We start from the raw sequence: 22,837 nt of genomic DNA, 5'->3' as shown, positions 1-22,837 counted from the left end.
CTCCCAGGCTACAGGGCCTGAGGCAAGGCCTGAGGGTACTAAGGATGCAAGGAGGCAGCCAGGGCAGCAAAGGCAGCAGGTCCTCACCCCCTTGCCAATGATGAGTGGCCATTTCAGGCTGCAGTTTGCCCCGAGACAGGTGCTTGATGATGACTGGCAGTGGGGCATTGAGGCAAGGTGGGATTAGGGTACTGGGGGTTGCTGGGAGGGGAGGACCCCAGAGTGCAGGGGCAATGATGAAGAGCAGTACAGGCAGTCCCCGGGTTACATGGATCCGACTTACATCGGATCCCTACTTACAAACGGGGTGAGGCAACCCCGCACTAGCTGCGCCCCTCCCCCCCAGCAGACCGCCGAGACGCACCGTGGTCCCGCCGCCCGCATCCTCCGTGGCGAGAAAAGCCGCTCTGTGTCTTCCTGGTCTGCTGCCCCCCCCCCCCCAGCAGACCAGGGAGATGCGGAGCGGCTTTTCTCAGCAGACACCTCAGCTTGAGAATAAAGGACTGGGGGTACGTCTACACTACAGCGCTAGTTCGAACTAACTTAGTTCGAATTAGTTAATTCGAACTAAGCTAGTTCGAACTCACGCGTCTAGAACTAAAAACTAGTTCGAACTAGCGTTTTGCTAGTTCGAACTTGCAAGTCCACATTGAGTGGACTCTGAACAGGGCTTAAGGATGGCCGGAAGCAGTGGCGGCAGGGCATAAAAGGAGGACTTAGAGCATGGAGATGCTGTCTCAGGCTAGCCGAGGGCTGCGCTTAAAGGGTCCCGACCCCCACCCCGGACACACAGTTCTAAGGGGTGCCCTGCTTGCAAAGAAGTTCTGGCTTGGAGTGCCCTGAGTGCCCACACTGAGCACATCACACCACTCGGCCATCAGCCCGGCTGCACTTGCCGTAGGCTGCCATCTGGGGAGAGGGAGTAATTGGGGGGCTGCAGGAGAACTTCCACCCCCAGAAGCCCGCAGAGCCAGCCCAGTCCTCCCCATCGGGGGCTCGTACCCCATTCCTCCCTCACCTCCTTCCACTTACCCTTCCTTAGCCCCCTTCTTATTGATGTACAAAATAAAGATAATGTTTCTTCCAACATTGACTCTGTCTTTATTGAACAAAAACTGGGGGAGACTGGGAAAAGGAGGTGGGAGAGGGGAAGAGAAAGGCTGGGAGAGGGGAGGGCAACTAACATGATCAGGGGTTGGGAACAGGTCCCAGATGAAGAGAGGCTACAGAGACTGGGACTGTTCAGCTTAGAAAAGAGGAGACGGAGGGGGGACAGGATAGAGGTCTCTAAAAGCAGGGGTTGGGTGGAGAGGGTGCATTCAGAAAAGTTCTTCCTGAGTTCCCATAAAGAAGGACTAGAGGACACCAAAGGAAAGGAATGGGTAGCAGGCTTGAAACTAGTAAGAGAAAGTTGTTCTTCTTCCCAAAGCAAATAGTTAACCTGTGGAACTCCTTGCTGCAGGAGGCTGTGAAGGCTACAACTAGAACAGAGTTTAAAGGGAAGTGAGATCAAGTCATGGAGGTTGGGTCCATGGAGTCCTATTAGCCAGAGGGTAGGAGTGGTGTCCCTGCCCAAGGTTTGTGGAAGGCTGGAGAGGGATGGCACGAGACAAATGGCTTGGTCATTGTCTTCGGTCCATCCCCTCCAGGGTCCCTAGGGTTGGCCGCTGTTGGCAGACAGGCTACTGGGCTAGATGGACCTTTGGTCTGACCCAGTACGGCCATTGTAAGCTCAGGACTCAGGGTCGGGGGTCTCTGTGGACCCCCTTGATTTTCATGCACACCTGGTCCTGGGTGGCCAGGCTGGCAGCTCTCCTGCCCTAGACGGCCACTTTCCTGTGCCTAGTGCGGAGATCGTGGACGAGGTCCACGATGTCCGCACTAGCCCAGGAAGGTGCCCGCCTCTTGCGGTCCAGGGCAAGCTCCCGGGAGCCGCCAGCCTGGTCCCGGCAAGAGAGGGTGGGCTGGGGGGCATCGGGTGGGTGGATCTGTGCCGTGCCAGGTGCAGGGTCTGCTAGCTGGGTGCTGGCAGGCTTGCACCTGGCACGGGCACCGTGGCCAGCCCGTGCCCCTTTAACGGGTCCGGGGCCGGGAGGGGGGCATAGAGTTTCCCTGGTGTTGGCCAGAGTGGCCACCAGGGAAACCTGGGGAGGGCTAGCCTCCCACTAGTTCGAACTAAAGAGCTACACAGCCCTTAGTTCGAACTAGCTAGTTCGAACTAGCTAGTTCGAACTAGGCGTTAGTCCTCGCAAAATGAGGTTTACCTAGTTCGAACTAAGCGCTCCGCTAGTTCGATTCAAATTCGAACTAGCGGAGCGCTAGTGTAGCACCTATTAAAGTTAGTTCGAACTAACGTCCGTTAGTTCGAACTAACTTTGTAGTGTAGACATACCCTGAGGGAAGTGAGGTGTGGGAGAATAAAACTGAGCTCTGGAGAAATGTTTGGCTAGAGTTTCCCCTACAATATTGTAGAATCATAGAATCATAGGACTGGAAGGGACCTCGAGAGGTCATCGAGTCCAGCCCCCCACCCTCAAGGCAGGACCAAGCTCTGTCTACACCATCCCTGACAGATGTCTATCTAACCTGTTCTTAAATATCTCCAGAGAGGGAGATTCCACCACCTCCCTTGGCAATTTATTCCAATATTTGACCACCCTGACAGTTAGGAATTTTTTCCTAAAGTCCAATCTAAACCTCCCCTGCTGCACTTTAAGCCCATTACTCCTTGTCCTGTCCTCAGAAACCAAGAGGAACAAATTTTCTCCTTCCTCCTTGTGACACCCTTTGTACCAGTTCCAACTTACATACACATTCAACTTAAGAACAAACCTACAGTCCCTATCTTGTACGTAACCCGGGGACTTCCTGTACTGCGAGAGAAGGGCACTGTGGTCCAGGAGGAACATGAGACCTGCAGTAACTCAGGGATAGATAATGGAGGGTGAGACACAGGCCAGCAGAAGGTACTCCGAGGCTGAAGAGCTGATTCCCAAGGAGACCAGCAGGAGGCGCCACAGCGCTGAGGCCCAACCCTGTTACACGTGCCATGATGCCATCAGACAGAATGAGAATGGCAACTCAAGGCTTCCTCTCACTGTATCCATTAACAGCCCATAGCTCAGTTCTCCCTTTGCTCAGACCGGTAAAAAATAGTGTCAATTCGAGGCAGCCATAATTGTGAGTTTTATAGCATGAACTCTGCCCACATGAGCTGGACTACAACCCATCAACTCATGTCAGCAAAGCCAGCAGCTGTCAGGTGACAACACCCTTCTCTGGTCCAAATTCAAAAGGGGTGACAGATGCAAGGGTGAAAAACTTTGTATTCCTCTCCTCCATCCATGAGCCATTAGAGAGCTTGGAACTGTCAGCACTGTTTACCACGTCCGGGCCCAATTTCTTAGTTGAGAAAGATTAAAGAGAATCAAGGCACAGAAGGAACTGTTTGTTTCAATTCCTTTGGCTAGCACAGCGCTTTGTACATTTTTAATAAAGGCAGCTCTCCTGCTTTGATAGCAGCATCCCAAATAGATGCCGAGTTTTTTTTTTTCCTTTGGCTCCTTCCACGCCAAATGTAACTCTTCATCTTTTGAAGATGTTATGAGATTGTAATGAAGCACTTTTTCTCCTTAAATACCACATTCATACTTGGGGCAAACAGCATTTGCTGTTCCAATTCCTATTTCATGTACAATAGGCTAAAATCAATGGTAAATTCCTTTCCCCAGCTCTCTGTAGATCTCAGAGATGGCCAGATGGAGAACCAAACATGTAGTGGGGAAACAACTGAAAGCAAATGGTTTCATCACAGATGGTCAGGGTAGCTGCAAGTGGCCATTCAAAGGGTCATTTTTGCAGGGGAATTGCAATTACTAGTCTGAAAAGGCTCCAATGACTTTTTAAACATCTGTCTCAAATAAGCATATATTATTATACTCTGTCTTGATAGGATAATTCCGCCTGGTGCTTTAGGATGGCTTGAGTATCGGTCTATGTGAAAATACCATGGTCATGATTCTGTAAAAGTGACTGGAGGTATTGGGTGCAGCCCAGGTTTGGGATCTGTACTATGAAAAATGACTTGCTGTGGGATATAACATTGATAGGGGGATCCTATTCCCACCAGCATCCCCAACATGGGAGTGTAACCACCACCAGGCAGATTTGAACCTGAGACCTCAGAAGCAGAATATAGGAGCCTCTACCTGCTGAGCTAGAAGCCAGCTGGCTCCCAAACTGTGCTGTAGAGATCTCTTGATCTTAACTGTTGCTGTGGTCTAGGTGCCACTTGCATTGCTCAGTAACCACACTAGGGTATGTCTACACTCGCGGCTTCTTGCGCAAGTAATATGCAAATGAGGCTAAACGTGGAATATCGCCGAGCCTCATTTACATACCTAATGAGCCACCATTTTTTTCAGAAGAGGCTCTTGTGCAAGAAGGAGCGTCTACACTTCCCCTTCTTGCGCAAGAAAAACCCTCTTGCGCAATGCCGTTCTTCCTGAAAAGTAATAGGTGTAACGGCATTGCACAAGAGGGTTTTTCTTGCACAAGAAGGGGCAGTGTAGACGCTCCTTCTTGCGCAAGAGCCTCTTCTGAAAAAAATGGTGGCTCATTAGGTATGCAAATGAGGCTCGGCGATATTCCACGCTTAGCTTCATTTGCATATTACTTGTGCAAGAAGCCGCAAGTGTAGATGTAGCCTAGGTGTGTGGGTAACATAAGTCTTTGTGGCTTTGTTAGTTGTAACTAACTTTGATCCCTGTAGGCATGTTGGGATCCCCGTGCTTTGGGGCAGATCAGGAGGATTCCATGGTGTGACATCCCCTGAGGTCCTCACAGTAGACAGCCCTGTACCTTCACCGATCCTTTTCAAGACTCATCCACAACTCAAGGGGATTCACAGGTCAAGGAGATGGGTTGGCGGGTTGGAGAGTGTGGGAGAAGGCTAAACACTGCTCAACCACAAGGGAAGAGTTCCAAGAACCTTGTCAGTTTGGATTTGCACTGTCCTGTGTAGCAGTAACCCACATGCGGCCCTAAACATCTGATCCCGGGTACAACCACTGATAGCCACACCACCTAGCAGGCCATGCTCTTGAATGCTACTAAGTCAGAGCTCATTATTTTGAAAAAAGAAAAAAACACCTTAAGGGGGATGGCTCCCTTTTGTTTCATAAATGGTTTGACATGTGGCTGCAAAGTACTGATCCTACTCCATCCCCAAAGTTGACTAGCACTCTCAAAAACCCAGCTCTATAAGGCAATGACATCCTTTCAGGCTCCATTGCTCATTCACCATTGTTCTTAATTAGGGACGATATGGAGCAGACACAAAACATCTCTTTGTTTGCCTCCCTTTCAAATCTGCTAATGAGGCAAAGCATCAAAAATGACCCACACGAAGGAGGCGGGGGAGAATAGTTCAAGGCAAACCTTCCACAATGGTGTTAATTGATTAAAATGAAATGCAGGTTGAATCTCTCTAGTCCAGCACCCTCGGGACCTGACTGGTGCCGAACCAGAGAATTTGCTGAACCATGGGAGGTGAATATTGTCTAGCCGCATCACCAACAGTTCCACTGCTTACTGGGTTCTTAGAAACATATAGGGGTTGTCATGATCATGCAGGTTAGCCAGCATCCTGGGGACTAAGGTGTTAACTTTGTCCCTTACCTAAACCAGGTGGCAAGCAGCCAATGGAAATGTAGGTAGGAATTTCAAACTGGGACAAAGGAATTTTGGGGGTTTTCTCTCCTTTGTCCTGTGTAGTTTCTCTCCAGCTATTGAAGGAGACAGGATGTCTCCCTCTAAGAAAATACTCTTCACAGTCTGTAAGCAGGATAAAGTTTAGATAAATCCATTAGGTTTTATTGTTTTATGGTTTGGGAAACAGGATCTGATGCCTGTGCATTTAACAGTGGGTTTTGCTCTGCTTTGTAACTAAGTTCCTGGCCCGTGGTAAATTTCTCCTCCACGGCTACGTCTAGACTGGCATGATTTTCCGCAAATGCTTTTAACGGAAAAGTTTTTTCCGTTAAAAGCATTTTTGGAAAAGAGCATCTAGATTGGCACGGACGCTTTTGCACAAAAGCACTTTTTGCGGAAAAGTGTCCGTGCCAATCTAGACGCGGTTTTGCGCAAGAAAGCCCCGATCACCATTTTCGCCATCGGGGCTTTTTAGCGCAAAACAGTTTTTAGCTGTCTACACTGACCCTCTTGCGCAAATACATTTGCGCAAAAGGGCTTTTTCCCAGACGGGAGCAGCATAGTATTTGCAGAAGAACACTGACAATCTTACATTAGATCGTCAGTGTTCTTGCACAAATTCAAGCGACCAGTGTAGACAGCTGGCAAGTTTTTCTGCCAAAGCAGCTGCTTTTGCGGAAAAACTTGCCAGTCTAGACGCAGCCCATGAGTATATTATTTTGTTACTTTTCCATCTAGTCATTATGTTTGCAACAGGAATATTGTGGTGATAATAAAAGTTCTTTCTCTTCCCTTTTTATTAGCCTGGTATTGGTTAATGATTGTGTCCTAGTTTGTACTTTAGGGGTGAGTTTTCCCAAGTGATCTTTCCCCTGATTTTTGTACCAATACTTGAGTGGTAACAGCAGAGATTTTATTCCCAAAATCTAGGTTGTTAAGATTTTGGGGGGAAGTTTTATACCAAAACCTGGTAGATAAGGTTTTGGGGTACTTTTGCTGGCCCCCACTTCTGCATTTATCGTGCCAGAGTGGGGAAGGAGCCATGACAGGGGTAAAATAGAGCTAACTAACAGCACAAAACACTGAGAGTCAGGACTGGTGGCTATAAACAAACTTTATGGGACCACAGGAAACTTGGCCACACCCATGATAAGTGAACATCTGAGTAACTAAAATCATGCCAGTCCACAGATGCCGTCAGACCAGAGAGTGCCGGACTAGAGAGGTTCAGCCTCTAGCAATGTAAGAAGACCCGAGCACAAATCTACATTTCATAGTGATGCCCTTGAATGACTGAAATACTGACACAACCACAGGCTCTGTTCCTCTTCCAAATATTCTTTGAAAACAAGTTTTTGTTAATTAAAATTCATTCTGAAGTTACCGCTTGGCCGCCATAACCTTTGAATTGATTGGGATCGCTCCGTGTGTGAGTGTGAATATATCAGCAATAGCAGTATACCTTGGGCAAAGAATACTTTGGCAGCTTCATCTGTGCAAATGCGTTCCTCCTATAGGACACGTAATAGTGTGGTCGTCCTCCTGATGTTAACTGCAATATAAAAAGAGATTTTATAACCATGTTTACCATCACCAACCTTCATTTTTCTTTGAGGTTGGAGGAAAATACTAGGCAGGTTGTAATGAATGCAGCTATGATTGTGACAGTTCAACATAGCTGTGGCTGGTGAACAAAATGTGAATCAAACACAAATGTCAATGAGTCTGAAATTGTCAGTCAGTGGAACAACCTGATCCCTATAGTTACAACATGAGAACCTAAGAACAGCCATTTTGGGTCAGATCCTTCTAACCCAGTATCCTGTCTTACAACAGTGGCCAATGCCAAGTGCCCAGTCACCCAGTAGTATGAGATCCCTTTGTAGCGCTTCACAGCCTGTTTGGGACTTACTTATCTTGAGTAGGTTAGTATCATATGCAAAGTTTGCCAACTCACTGTTCACCCCTTTTTCCAGTTCACTTACTAATATGTTGAATAGGACTGGTCCCATAGTGGGGACACCACTATTTACCTCTCTCCATTCTGGAAACTGACCATTTATATCTACTCTTTGCTTCCTATCTTTTAACCAGTTACCAATCCATGAGAGGACCTTCTCTCTTATCCCATGACATCTTACTTTGCTTAAGAGCCTTTGGTGAGGGACCTTGTCAAAGGCTTTCTGGAAATTTAAGTACACCCTATCTACTGGATCCCTCTTGTCAACATTCTTGTTGATCCACTCAAAAATTCTAGTAGATCAGTGAGGCATGAGTTCCTTTTACAAAAATCATGTTGATTCTTCCCCAACAAATGATGTTCATTTGTATCTGACAATTCTGTTTTTTACAATATTTTGAACCTGTTTGCCTGGTAGTGAAGTTAGAATTACTGGCTTGTAACTGCCAGGATTACCTCTAGATTTTTAAAAAACTGACATCACATTAGTTCTCCTCCAGTCATTTGGTTCAAACACTGATTTAAAGGATAGGTTACAAACCACAGTTAGTAGTTCCACAATTTCTGGTCCTGGTGATTTGTTATTGTTTAGTTTATCAATTTGTTCCAAAACCTCCTCTAATGACACCTCAATCTCAGACAGTTCCTTAGATTTGTCACCTAGAAAAATGACACAGGTTTGGAAATCTCCCTCACGTGTCACATTCTCAGCTATGAAGGCTGATGCAAAAAACTTAGTTTCTCTGCAATGGCCTTATCGTTCTTGAGAACTCCTTTAGCATCTTGATTGTCCAGTGTCTCCAGTATTTTTCAGCAGGCTTCCTGCTTCCGGCATACTTTAAAAATTGCTTTTACTTTTTGAGTCTTTTCTTTTTAGGCTTTCCTAATAATATTTTTCACTTCATTTTCCAGAATGTAAGTTGCCTTCTATTTTCCACACTAAGATTTAACTTCCACTTTTTAGAGAATGTCTTTTTTCCTCCCACTGCTTCTTTTACTTTGATGCTTTTAAAAAACTTGGGGCATACATTTAAGTTGAGCCTCTATTTTGATGTCTTTAAAAAGTATCTGAGAAGCTATCATGGATTTCTCTTTTGGCACAGTACCTTTTGATTTCTTTTAACCAAATTCCTCATTTTTGGGTAGCCTCCCTTTCGGTGATTAAATGCTATAGGGTTGGCTGATGTGTTTTCCCTGCCACAAGGGATGTTAAATTTAATTATATTATCATCACTATTCCCAAGCACTCCAGTCATATTCATCTCTTGAACCAGATCCTATGCTCACTTAGGACTATATCAAGAAATTGCCTCACTGCTTGGGAATTCCAGGACCACTACTCCGATACATAGTCATTTAAGGGGTCAAGAAACTTTATCGCCACATCCCATCCTGAGGAGATAAATACCCAGACAATATGAATGAATATGATTAAATCCCCCATTATGATTGAGATTTTAAAATATTTATAGTCTCTCTATTCTACCTGAGCATTTTATGGTGACTATCACAGCCTTGGTCAGTTGGTCAATAATATATCCATAATACTATATTTTGGTACTAGAGCGTGGAATTACTATCCATAGAGGTACAGTTTATTTTGCTTAAGATTTTGACTTAATTTGATTCTACACTGTTTTTCATATAAAATGTCAATCCCCACCCCCCACCGCTACCTGTTCTATCCTTCCAATATATTTTGCACTGTGGTATTATTAAGCCCCATTGATTTGCTTCCCACAAAAGCTCATGACACTGTATATGTAATTTTATTAGTCTCTAAGGTGCTAGAGGACCACTCACTGTTTTTCTCATTCTACCAAGTTTCTGTGATGCCTATTATGTCAATATGCTTGTTTAATACAAGGCACTCTACTTCACCCATGTTATTATTTAGACTCCTAGGCTACGTCTACACTATGAGTTTTCTCGGCAAAAAATATGCAAATGAGGAACTACATTGCATGAGCCACTATCTCATTTGCATATTTTCTGCCAATCAGTTTTTTCGCTAGGGTTTTTGTGCAAAAACAAGCAGAGTGGATGTTTTATTTTTCTGCAAAAACCTCTTTTCCCGCAAGATCGGTAAACCTCCTTTTTTGGGGGGCATAAGGATTTTGCGGAAAAATGGGTTTTTCTGCAAAAAGAAAATGTCCACACTGCTTGTTTTTCCACAAAAACCCTAGTAAAAAAACGGATCAGCAGAAAATATGCAAAAGAGATCGCAACTCATGCAAATGAGTCCCTCATTAGCATATTTTTTGCCGAGAAAACTCGTAGTGTAGACATAGCCCTAGCATTTATATATAAGCACTTTAAAAATTAGTCACTTTTTAGCTGTCTGTCTGATGTAATTGAATGGGACTCTTCTATCTGACTGTTTCTCAACAGGTCCTACTGTATTTTATCACCTTCCACCCTTGCTAGGACAATCTCTATCAATAGACCCTCCCTTAAGGGATGTCTCTGTCCAAACCATGTGTTCCTTCACACCTGTTGGCTTACCCCCATCCCTTAGTTTAAAAAATGCTCTACAACCTTTTTAAGCACCAACAATCTGGTTCCATGTGGGGACAATCCTTCCTGTACAGGCTCCCGCTTTCCCAAAAGTTTTCCAAGTTCCCAATAAATCTAACCCCCTCCTCTCTACACCACTGTCTCATCCATGCAGTGAGACTTTGCAGTTCTGCCTAAGTGGCCCAACGTGTGGTACTGGAAGCACTTCAGAAAATGCTACCATGGGAGTTCTACACTTCACTCTCCTACCTAGCAGTCTAAATTTGGCCTCCAGGACCTCTTTCCAATCCTTCCTTATGTCATTAGTAGCTACACGTACCAGGGCGATCAGATAATTTGTTTGTAAGCAAAGTCAAAGGGTCAAATTCTGAGTGATAGCCTGGCCTCAGGAAAACATGTACTGATTTCAATGAGGCCAGAATTTCATCCTCTAATTTCATATCCATATTGCAGATTATTTTGGCACATTTGGATAATGACTGATGTGGAGAAAGTGAATATAGACCGGATATTTACTTGTTCCCATAACTTAAGAACTAGGAGGCTCTACATGAAATTAATAGGTAGCAGGTTTAAAACAAACAAAAATAAGTTTTTCTTCATTCAGCGCACAGTCAACCTGTGGAACTCCTTGCCAGAGTATGTTGGGAAGAACAGGACTTTAACAAGGTTCAAAAAAGAACTAGATAAATTCATGGAGGATAGGTGCATCAATACTTATTACCCAGGAATTGGTAGGAATGGTGTCCCTCTCTTTGTCAGAGGCTGAGAATGGGTGACACAGGACCGATCACTTGATGATTACCTGTTCTGTTTATTCCCTCTGGGGCACCTGGAACTGGCCACTGTTGGAAGGCAGGATACTGGGCTAGATGGACCTTTGGTCTGACCCAATATGGCCATTCTTATGTTCTAACCATTGAAATGCCCACCCTAGCACAGGCAGGAATGCATTGTCTATTAAAAACACATAGTGATACCACACAACTGTTGAAAACAGGAAATGGAAATATGCTGTATCCTCCTTAAACAGAAGGATAATTGGAAAAGGGAGACTGTAACTATCCATAGTGGAATTAACATACCAATTGTTACCCTGTGCACCATGGCATCTGGCTGGACTGTTGGAGAGAGGCCAACTCTAGCAGAACAGTACCAATACAATGATACCAGAACAAGGATTCCATTAAGACAGTAAAGAAAGATTCCCACCCACCAATACCTGATATGCAATCAAAAGGCATGTCTAGACTGCACGCCGTGGAACCCCTTAAAAAGTGCATTACCTACCACATAAATACCAGTGTACGTATCAACTCCTAGGTTAGTTAACGCCTATGGCAAACCACAAGTGCTTGTGTCCTGAATCAGAGCATCTAGACTCACATCCGCATATCTAAACGAGCAAGACCATCAGAGCACTGAATCACATACGGTACAACATCAGGGGCTCATACAGCTGCACATCCACTAAATGTTATATGTGCCATAAATTATCAGCTATGCCCCTCTGCCATGTATATTGGCCAAACTAGACAGTGTCTATGACAAAGGATAAATGGACACAAATCAGACCTCAGGAATGGTAACACACAGAAACCTGAAGCGGAACATTTTAACCTGTAAAAGTAGCCATCCTTCGACAAAGGAATTTCATTCACACATGACAAAAAACATCTGCAGAACTGGAATTTACACTAGCTGGTTGGCACATTATAAAGCCAATTTCTCCTGCCTCTACCATCTACATTTCCACATTAAAAGCTATGAATGGGACACATCCAGCCCGCTTCATTAGCCTCAATAACATTGGTCCTACAATTGACAGGTACTTCTTCTGCTGTTAGTATATTTATTGTGTTTTCTGTTATTTCCACTCCAATTTATCTGATGAAGTGGGTTTTACCCAGAAAATCTCATGATACTATACAGCTGCTCCCTGATTTACGACCACCTCCACTTACGACCAGCCACACTTATGACCAAAGTAATCATAAATGCGGATCCGAGTTACGAACGGCGATCCGCGCTTACAAACAGCGTGGTCGCCATGTAATTCTATGGGATCTGAGTTACAAACACTTCGAGATATGGACCAAGTGTTGGTCCATAACTTTTTTGTAACTCGGGAAGCGGCTGTATATGTCTCTAAGGTGCTGCAGGACAACTTGTTGTATATACAACTGTGTTAATTACTTTGAGTCAATTAGCAATCAATTAATTCAAGTTAAACCAGTGGTGCAGACTCAAGTCCAGACCCACTGCAAAAGGATCAGGTATCGACGCAAACAAGTCCAAAATATGAAAGGTCTCAGAAGGCATTCGGAAACCAGATTATTTCCAGATCATGTACACTGTCCCTTGCTCTTTTTTCCTCCACTCTATTATTAAACAGACAGTGGCAGCAGGATAATGAAACCCTTGGTTCTCCAGATGTATTCTCCAGCTCTCACCTGGTACAGAAATTGGCTGAATACATCTCATCTTCATCCTTGTCTCAATAATCGTAGGCTATGCATAACAATAATGGCTGATTACGCTCCCCCCTCTAATGCCTCCCTTTCTCTATTCCTTTCCCTGACTCAGTAAAAACCTTGAGCCTGGCACACCAGCTTAACGCCAAGTGGTATGGCATCTACTCCTGGAATGCATAATGAGGATTAATCCAGTACGCATCCGGAATGCTCCAGGCGGCATCCCCATGACCCCATGCGGATAAGATACTTGAAACAGAGTCAGGAGGAACAATTAGCATTCTGATGGGCTGATGCACTCTGGGAAGCTCCTTTATCAGGCACTCTGGGCTGGCTGCAGTGGTGGGGGAAGAGGTGTAAGTGCATATATCCGTTGGGAGGGTGGGGGGGAGGAGAATGACTTGGAATCGATAAGAGCATGCACGTTCCGCACCTGAACAAACACATAATCGTCTTGCACGATCAGGGAATCTGGGTCAATGTAGCCTGGAAATGGTTTGCTCCGGATGGCTTCCGTGCAGTTCTGCATCCTGCAGGTGATGTACTGTGCATCTGAAATCACAAGGACAACACAGATTAATGGTCTGGCAGAGGGCACAGGCCTCTTCCATGGCTGCAGTACTGGCTCTCGCTTTCCTCCTCATTTGCCCGGCCCATTCCCTCATTACTGATTTCGGTTTTAAAACATCCGCCTGAAGCTCTGGGTGTGGTCTATAGTTTATTTATAATATGGTAGCACCTAGGAGTGCTATTTGTGGATTGTACCCTTCCTCCCCCCGTGCTAGATGCTGTACAAACACTGTCCAAAAAGAGTCCCTGCCCCGAAAGACCGTACTATCTAATCAACTCAAATCTAATGTAAACTGAGGAATAAAACATGCGTAAGGAGCAGACTAAATCAGATTCTCGGCAGTGCATGAGAAGCACACAGGGCATCCAAGCGTCAGGGTGGCCACAAATAACCCTCCTACTGCAAACTACCCTCCTGGGGCCATCTTTGTGCCAGCCCCAAAGCTGTGAACTTACCCCCACATTTCTCACAAGCCCAAGGTGCTACTCCAGAATTCTAGACCAGATTGTCAAAGAACTAACTTGATAATTCTCCTAAATTCAATGGTATTCAAGACGGCAGTAGCATCTGAGGACAGCAGTATGTCATGCCCCTGTAGGCTTAGCCCCATGCTGAACTTTAAGCATGTGATTAGTCCCCATCAACTCTGTGGAGTACTCACTCATATACTTGACACAAAATACCTGCCTGAACCTTTGAAGAATCCGGGGCCTCTCACAATAGAGAAGATTCAGCACTTGGTTGTGACGACTAATAGCGCATTTAAAACAAACAAAAGAACATACTTCTTTACAGAACAGAGTCAACCTGTGGAACTCCTTGCCAGGAGACATTGTGAAGGCCAACATTATAACTGCATTAAAAAATAATAATAAGTTACGTTCACAGAGGACAGGTACATCAATGGATATTTGCCAAGGTTGTCAGGGATGAAACCTCACGCTCTGGGTGCTCCTAAAAACCTCCAACTGCTGGATGCTGGAACTAGACCACAGGAAAAGTATCACTCGAAATGGCCCTGGTCTGTTTATTCCCTCTGAAACATTGTGCATCGGCCACTGTAATAAGGCTAGATACTGGACCGTTGGTTTGACTCAGTATGGCTGTTCTTATGTTCTTATGACTAGAGAGGGGATTCTTTCTTGAGGCTGCTGGACCTTGTGGTCCTTCTTGACTCTCTAGTTCCCAGGTTGACTAACCTAGCCTGTGCCATGTAGTGTCACAAAATCTCACAAACTCATGAGGACTTTTGGCCACATCTCAAGGGGCTTGCCAGCTATACATTGTGCCAAGTAAAATACCGTCGAGGATTATGGAATGCGTCAGAGTCAGAATCAGGACCTCGGTCTTATATTTAGGCTTTTCCAGCTCAATTAAGCAGTCTGTATGAGGACCAAGCTCATTTACAGAAAGAGGGATTTTAGCATTAGCAGTGGTATGACAAATTCTAATTGGCATTTAATCTTGAAAGTACTTCTAATCGTCTTCCTCTTTGGAGTACTGCAGGCCTTTGCTTGGTATAATTATGCCCCTCTGAACAGAGAAACAACATTTTTTTCGCTGAAATTGAAACAGCTAGCTTTTCATTCATTTTCCACTTAATCATGTCTTTAAAAAAATAAATCCATCCTTTAAAAGCTTTTTCCTTATTGCCAAGGATGTTGTCTTCTATTTAAAACACAGACACACAGAGTGCAAATCTATGGTATTATTAAAGTCAGATTTCTCGTGGATGATTCGGGCCCTGCGTTTGCAGAGCACTTTGGATATATAAGGTGCTAAATATTATTAATCCACGCAATATAGAATTCTTGTCTTTTTCAAAACACATTACAAACCACTAATTGATATAATCCAAATATCATGAGACTCTTTTTTAGTTCTCCACAATATGCCTTTCTTTAGACCAGCCACTGAGTGGCAATAGAAGATTTGCACACTAGCACATCAAATGAAAACAAGAAATCTCCCTTTGCTGGGTCATTGCTCCATGGTCCCTCTGAACAGGAAACTACAGAAGGAAGAGGAAAGAGAAGGAAAAGAATACAAGGTGAGGAAAAGCTAAGGGCTTTTCTCTTTACAATTTCAGATCATGTGAAATAAATCCACCTCCTCATGAAAGAAGGCCTTGACCCAAAGGCCCAGAAGCAAACTCATCAAAACGGCAATATGTCCTGGGACAAATGCCTTCCTAACCCTAGCCATTGGTGTAGCCTGACCCATGTGATCAAGGATCATGCTACTCGTAACAGCTGTGGTTTGGATGGCTTTCTGGAGTCAGGACAGCTTATTTTCCACTCCCACGCCTTCCCTTCTACTTGTGCTTTGCTCCCCAAGTCCCAAGTTCTCTCATATGCAAGGGAAGACCATTCTGAAATGTTCTTCACTCCAGCTGAGCTGACTCCCCCTGCTGCAACATGTGCATCTAATGACCACTCTTCTACTACAATCCAGACCTGGGGCTGGCTTTGCTCTAGGGACACATATCAGATTCAAAAAGGAAGGATTGCTGCCTGCCATTGCGAAATGCTCCTAACTGCTAGTAATTCCCCTGCAGTCATTATTGAGACTAACTAACACTAATGGTCACTGGAGCAAAGCATGAGATGCACATTCTTTTGCTCCAGCAAAACTCCCTTTGACTTGGAGCCCAGGAATAAAGGGAACCAAGCTTTGCAATAAATGCCCAATCATTCTTCTTCCCTTGGGGCTTTCATTGTGTCAGCTGTAAATACAATCTCTTCTGGCATTCAGTTCATGGGGACTTTTTATGTGATTCCATAGGAAGAGCCTTGTAATTTAGCATTAATTAATGTCAATGAATGTATTCAGTTGCTAAGCTCTGGAATTAATTTCATTACCTTTCCTGCACAGATGTTTTCCCTGCCATGGGTAATTAGGGCATTATGCTTCTCATTTCCAGCAGCCTCACCTCTTAACAACAGCTGCTGCTTTTAATCCACACCACCACCACCAAAACCTTGCTGTGCCTAGAGACACTGCAATTGCGATTTTGCTCAGAGAGGGATCCAAAGACCTGTGAATTAGACCACGATACTTTCTTGGGCACTGGCCAATGCTAGATATTTCTAAAAATGGTGCGAGAAACCTTGTGATAGATAATGAGAAAATAGGCTTCCTATTGCCATAGGGGAAACACCAGGAACAAAATCTGCTCCTGTCAAGGAGAAGCATCAAACACGACTCTGGGTGCATCTGGAGTCTCACAGCTGTAGAATCTGTATATTAGGAGGTCTTGATCCATTCTGGCTCAATCACAAGCAGTGCTAATGGGATTTGCAGGGAGCCGTGTCTACTCCTCCATGATGATGTGGATGAGATACTGGGAAACCAGGTGCCAAAATGTGGTTAGACTCTATAAAATGTTTGTAAGTTGCTGAAGGCATTAATCTTCTTTGCAACATCTGGATCCCATGCTATAAGGTAATACGCAAGTTTTGCTTTATCACTGTAAAACTCTCCGCTATCAAGGTGTGAACTTAAGGAGGAAGAGTGGTCCATCAAGAAGAGACATCAAGATGGGCCATTGTTGGACAAGGGTTTTTTTGATTACCCTATCCACCCATGATGCAGTCACATACAGGAGATCTCATCCCATAAGTTTGAACTCTAGAAGAGGAAGGTGATGTAACGATGCTCATAAGAAGAAATGGTTTGTTGTTTGGATTCTTACAATGGCTGGAGCTAAGAAACAAAAAACAGCGATTCCTAAGGTCAGCATGGGTTAGCCCTGAAAAGACATTCAATGGACAGATTGCTATCTTTATCACCTTTTGGAACCATAGACGGTCACTGAATATGTTGCCCACTTTAACACGTAATAACTCTCATTTATTTTTCCTAATTAACAAATATGCCATGGCTGTGTCTACACTGGGCCACTTATTCTGGAAAAGCAGCCGCTTTTCCGGAATAACTTGCCAGCTGTCTACACTGGCTGCTTGCTTTTCCGGAAAAGCAATGACGATCTACTGTAAAATTGTCAGTGTTTTCCGGAAAAACTATGCTGCTCCCGTTTGGGCAAAAGTCCTTTTCCGGAAAAAACTGTTCCGGAAAAGGGCCAGTGTAGACAGCACAGTAGTCTTTTCCGCAAAAAAGCCCTGATCGCGAAAATGACTATCAGGGCTTTTTTCCGGAAAAGCGCGTCTACATGGGCCACGGACGCTTTTCTGGAAAAAGTGCTTTTCCGGAAAAGTATCCTGCCAATGTAGACTTTTCTGGAAATACTTATAACAGAAAACTGTTCCGTTTTAAGCATTTCCGGAAAAGGGTGCCAGTGTAGATGTAGCCTATTAGTTTACTAGAAGGTTGTCTTCCAGCTTTGTCTTTGGGGAGACATCTGGAGTACAAACTGATGTGTCAGAAGCAGCTGGTCTCTAGGGACTGGGAGCAACCAGAATAGTTTGTGATTTTTGGTGTGATTGGATTGGTGAAATCTAATTATGGAACAGAGCCAGTTTGGGGTCTCTGACGTGCTTTATGACAGTCTGTGCTGAGGACTGTACTCATGGTAGTGAACCTCTCGAGACAGTTTGACAGTGGACATGGCTTCTTAGAGTTTGGGGGAGTTTCAGGGGCATTGAAGGACGCCACCAGCCTGAAGAGAGTCAAATATAAAATGGATTCAAAAGCCCTGTGGGACATCCTGCTCCAAGAAATTATTTGGGATAACTCCTCAAGGTCCTGAGCCACCAGTGATGTCCACAGAAAGCCTTCCAGGGATTTCACTGGTGGTTGAATCACTTTACTGGACAGTAAGGAAAGCTGGACAATTTATTTGTAACATACTACTCTGTGAATTGATCCCTTTTTTGCGGGGTGAGGGTTTGGTTGGTTTTTTGTAATTCATTCCAGAATCAGTCTCAATTTCTGAAACTTTGTTTGGCAACCACAAGCGTTAGCCAACCAGTTTAGACAACAAATGTCCAGCTGACATAATGTTGGTGAACTGTTCATTTTGTCTATTTGTGATGCATTGTTCAGCTGTCTGATTGGCCATCTAAGTCACAAGGCATTGCTACTGATGTTGGACTGGAATACTGAAACCTTCTAAATAAGAGAAAAACAAATAATGAATAGCTCACTCCCTGGGATAAATGCTCAGGTAAATCATCATTTGTGGAATATTTTAGGATTCATGAGCATTTTCCCAAGCAGGCAGCCGCATACTCACAAATAGCAAATGTTAAAGAACAGTGAAAGGAAGCCTGTTCATTTTTGAGGGATGTACTAACCAATCTGGTTTTATCCCTATTATTCCATCTGCTGCACCATATATCAAACCAGGATTTCATATTTAAATGAATGAGTTGCCGCCTGGAGTTCCAATAACTAGACTACAAGTTAGAAGAATTTACAATCCTCATTCTTTCAGGCAAATTCTGATCATCACCTATGTCTGGGAAGAAATTACCATTTGGATTATCCCCATGATGCACTTGTGCCCAGTTACAGGGCATTCTGGAGAAGAATGAAATATCCATTGTGAGAAACAGGAGAGCAGAAGGTTATGTTTTACTTTGAAATACCCCCACAAGAAGAAGAGAGGAACATGATCTTATTGTTCACAATTCTGGGCCAGATTCTTGGCTGTGGGAAATCAGCACAGCATGTTGAATAACACCAGCTGAAGATCTGGCCCTTGCTGTGATTACAAAACAGCACATGTCAAATTTGAATGAAAACTCAATAAACAAATCAATGCAGGGAAGTAAAATGGACAGAGGCACTGGTTAAATAGCAACACATTCCAGAATTGATGCTACCACTTCATATTGCTTTTTTGCTTCTTTCCATCCCTTCCTTTAAAAATAACCCTCTGATACCCAAGTTACCAATATCTATCCAAATAAATGCATGCCTCTGTCACATACTTATTTAAAGACCTGATCCTCCAACCTGTATTTATGTAAGTAATTACTGTACTATTGTGAGTAAGACTGCAGGAGCAGGAGAGCTATTCAGGAATTTGAAAATACGATTTGTCTAGATCAAAATTTTCTAGAGGACGTAACATAAGAGCAGCCTGGCTGGGTCAGACCTATGGCCCATCCAGTACTTTTTTTGTGACGGTACTGCCCGGTACGCAGTACTGGCACCTCCAGATGCAGTACCGGCACCTCCAATCAGAGCTCAACAACTTTTTCCCTAGAGTATCGGCACTTTATTATTTTTTTTACACAAAAAAAAGCTCTAGATGGGGCCGCCCATCTAGGCCTATCTTCTACCTTCCAGCGGTGGCTAGTTTCAGATGCTTCAGAAGGAATGAACTTGTCATCCAGTCCCAGTTCCTGGCAATGGGAGATTTAGGGACACAGAGCAGGGGTTTGTAACCCCCGTGATCTGAGCAATAGCCACTGATGGACCTAACCTCCATGAACTTATCTCATGCCTTTTTGAACCTGGTTATGCTTTTGGTCCTTAAAGCATCTGCTGGTAATGAACGCCATAGGCTGACTGTGAGTTGTATGAAGCAGCACTTCCTTATGTTAGTTCCAAACCTATTGGATGACCCCAATGTGACGGACCCCTCCCCCCATACTTTATGAAATGGACTTATGGACACAAATATGTATAACTCAAAAATGCTTTGGACAAATTGCTTCATGTAACCTATCAATCTTAATGTCTTAATCCACTGGGTCCGTATATCTTATTTTGGGGTATGTATCATTCTTGTGTGTACAGTTAGATAGATGAAGCATGGAATGGTTTATGCTTTTAAATGTGCAAATGAAAGCCACCAAGGCTGTTACTCCCAATGTCTACATGACCAACTGTAAACAATCTCCTTTGTCTTCTAAGTCTTAACAGTGGTTGGTCTGAGGAAGTCACATATCCGCCCCAACTGGCAGCAGCTGAGCAAGCAATGGAAGGTGGAATGTAGAAACAGAATTCCTGACCAAAGTGGAATCTTTAAAACAATTTAACAAGGAAAGTAACAAGTCTTTGGCTGGATGGCGTGGCACACGCAGGGGAATGAACCAAAGACCCCAGGGAAAGGGAATGTCCCTGGTTTGAAGGCTTAGCTGGAAAAGGAAAAGTTTGAGGGTGAGTTTGTACTGAGGGTTTAGTGTTAGAATTAGCTAAGCATTTTCCATTATTTTACATTTGTAATCTACTTTGCTCTGCCTGTTCTAACTTATCACCACTTAAATCGTACTGGTTGTACATAATAAAATCACTTTTACTTACTTTACTTCAAGCTCAGTGTAAATAATTGTTATCTGGGGGAGCAACCAGTGTGTACATTCCCCCTTTCATTGTTAAAGGGGGCTTACCTAAACAATTCATGTGGGGTTCTGATCCCATTTGGGGAGTGGTATCTCTGGGAAGCTGGGCCCAAAAGTACATTTTCCTTGGACCTGAAGAGGTTCGGTGTCTGTACTGCTTCTCGGGGGGCAGGGATCTCAGCTCTGGTCCTTGGATGAGGGAGACCAGGGAGCTGGCTCAGCAGGACTGGGCGGTGAGAAAACCCTAGAGAGCAGGAAGGCGAGGGGCAGTGGCCTTGTCAGGACCCTGGGAAGACTCCCCAAGAGGTCTTTTGTGACCCTAATTCTTGTATTATTTCTTATGGTAAGTAGAATTTCCCTATTCACTTTTTCCAGACAATTCTTGATCTTATAGACCTCTGTCATATACCCTCTTGGGGCATGTCTGTACTAGGAAACTATTTCCAAAAAATTAAAATCAATTTTATCACTCTCAAAATAACAAAATCGAAATAGCGTGTCCACACTAGGGCGAAGCCTCAAAATTAGTCCAAGGTGGGCTCCATTATTGTGGACATGCTACCTCGACTTAGAGCCCCAGGAAGCACTGGGAAGTAATGAGTTCGAATTACGCTGGGGAGTAGTTATTTCAAAATAGTGGCACTGGAGCATCCATACTAACACTATTTTGAAATAATCATTTCAAAATTAGCATTATTCCTTGAGGAAAGCAGGAGTACAGATTTCAAAATAAGTAGCCTGTTATTTTGAAATAACAAGTTTGGCAGTGTAGACACTCCGCTTATTAATTCGATCTCGGGGGGCTATTTTGAAATAAAGCCGTAGTGCAGAGCAGGGCTTAGTTGTCTTTTCCAAACTAAACAACCCCGCTCTTTTTAATCTACTATATATCTGCGGGAGTTTGTCCATCCGTGAGTGTGTTTGTCTGCCTGTTGGTTCAAAAACTCTTCCTAAACTGTAAGAGCAAGGACTACCGAATTCGGGTGGGGCCAGGACAATGTGATGTGCCTGGAATAGGATGGCTTCTTGTAAAATGTATAGAGAAAAGAGACAATCACCAGGCAGGGGAAAGAGGCTGGCTGGGGGCATGCCTCTATCCCGTCAGGGTCTTGCCCAGACCAAAACCCCTCACCCGCCAGGAATGCATAAAGGAGGGTTCAAGTGCCCCTCTGCCCGTATTTGTACAGGGGCATTGCTGGCTGTTCCCCCAGGGGAAAGTGCACAGTTTACTGCATTCATGACTCTGGCTAGGGAGTACAGGGGGCAGATGAACTTGGACCTGGACCTGGACCTGGACATGAACCCCTCACCCAGCTGTGCCCACTGGGGCTGCAGCAGCCGTGGATAGGTGCATCTCACCTGGCCCCATGCTGCTGTGGTGAGAGAGAGCTGGGGGGTCCTTGAGCAGTAACAGATCGATTAGACCCCCCCATCACTTTGTATGCATAATCAGAAGTGTTCCCCAATGTGCGTTCCTTTTTATTTATCAGCATTGATTTTCATGGGCCATTCTGTTGCCCACTTGCCCAGTTTTCTGAGATCCCTTTATGACTTTTCAGTCAGTTTTGGACTTAACAATCATAAGTAATTCTGAATCATCTGCCCCTTTTTTGCCACCTCCCCATTCACCCCTTCTCCAGATCAGTGTTATCAATTTGCCCTAAAACCTCCCCTATTGGCACTTTAAATAGTTTCACAGATTTGTCACCTAAAAAGAAGGGCACCAGATTGGGGTATCTTCCTTGCATTTTCTGGAGCCAAGACTGAAGCAAAGAATTCGTTTAGTTTCTCTACAATGGCCTTATCATCCTTGAGTTCTCCTTTAGCAACTCAATCATATCAATTGGCCCCACTGATTGTTGGCAGGCTTCCTACTTCTGATGTAGTTAAAATAGTTTTTGCTGTTAGTTTTTGTGCCTTTTGCTATTCAAATTCCCTTTTGGCCTGTCTAATTATACTTTCAAATTTGACTTACAAGAGTTTATGTCCCTTTTCATATTCCTTAGTAGAATTTGACTTCCAATTTTTAAGGGGTGCCTATTAACATCCAATCACCTCTTTACCTCTGTGTTTTACCCAGGATGGCTTATATTTGGTCTTCTAGCAGATGTAGGAGGGGTGGGCTTTGGATGGGGAGGGAGAACAGCAGTAAGAGGGAAGTGGTATACATTTAATACGAGCCTGATTGTGATGTTTTAAAATAGTTTCCATGAAGTTTTGAGGCAAGAGTTGTTTTTGACAATTTCTTTTTTACTCGCACATTTTTTGAAAAAAAGGTTTCAAAATTCTTGAAATGTTCTGACATTTTCTAAATGAAAAACTCCAGTTCAAAACAACTTTTTGTTTTGAA

At 44.1% G+C, this 22,837-nt stretch overlaps 1 protein-coding gene across 2 annotated transcripts in view; it reads right to left on the bottom strand.

Moving 5' to 3' along the window:
- Positions 1-22,837, bottom strand: part of SORCS1 (sortilin related VPS10 domain containing receptor 1) — a 477,697-nt gene that overhangs the window by 97,873 nt on the left and 356,987 nt on the right. For both annotated transcript variants that reach the window (XM_075935517.2, XM_075935516.2), the window contains exons 7-8: positions 13,097-13,215; positions 7,175-7,264 (exon numbers count right to left, since the gene is read on the bottom strand). In XM_075935517.2, coding sequence (XP_075791632.2) covers positions 7,175-7,264; positions 13,097-13,215 — 209 coding nt within the window. The remainder of the gene's footprint in view (positions 1-7,174; positions 7,265-13,096; positions 13,216-22,837) is intronic.

This window comes from Pelodiscus sinensis, chromosome 8 (assembly GCF_052426305.1).
Source record: "Pelodiscus sinensis isolate ZL-2025 chromosome 8, ASM5242630v1, whole genome shotgun sequence".
Taxonomy (NCBI): domain Eukaryota; kingdom Metazoa; phylum Chordata; order Testudines; family Trionychidae; genus Pelodiscus; species Pelodiscus sinensis.
This window is presented reverse-complemented; position numbering and strand designations above follow the sequence as displayed.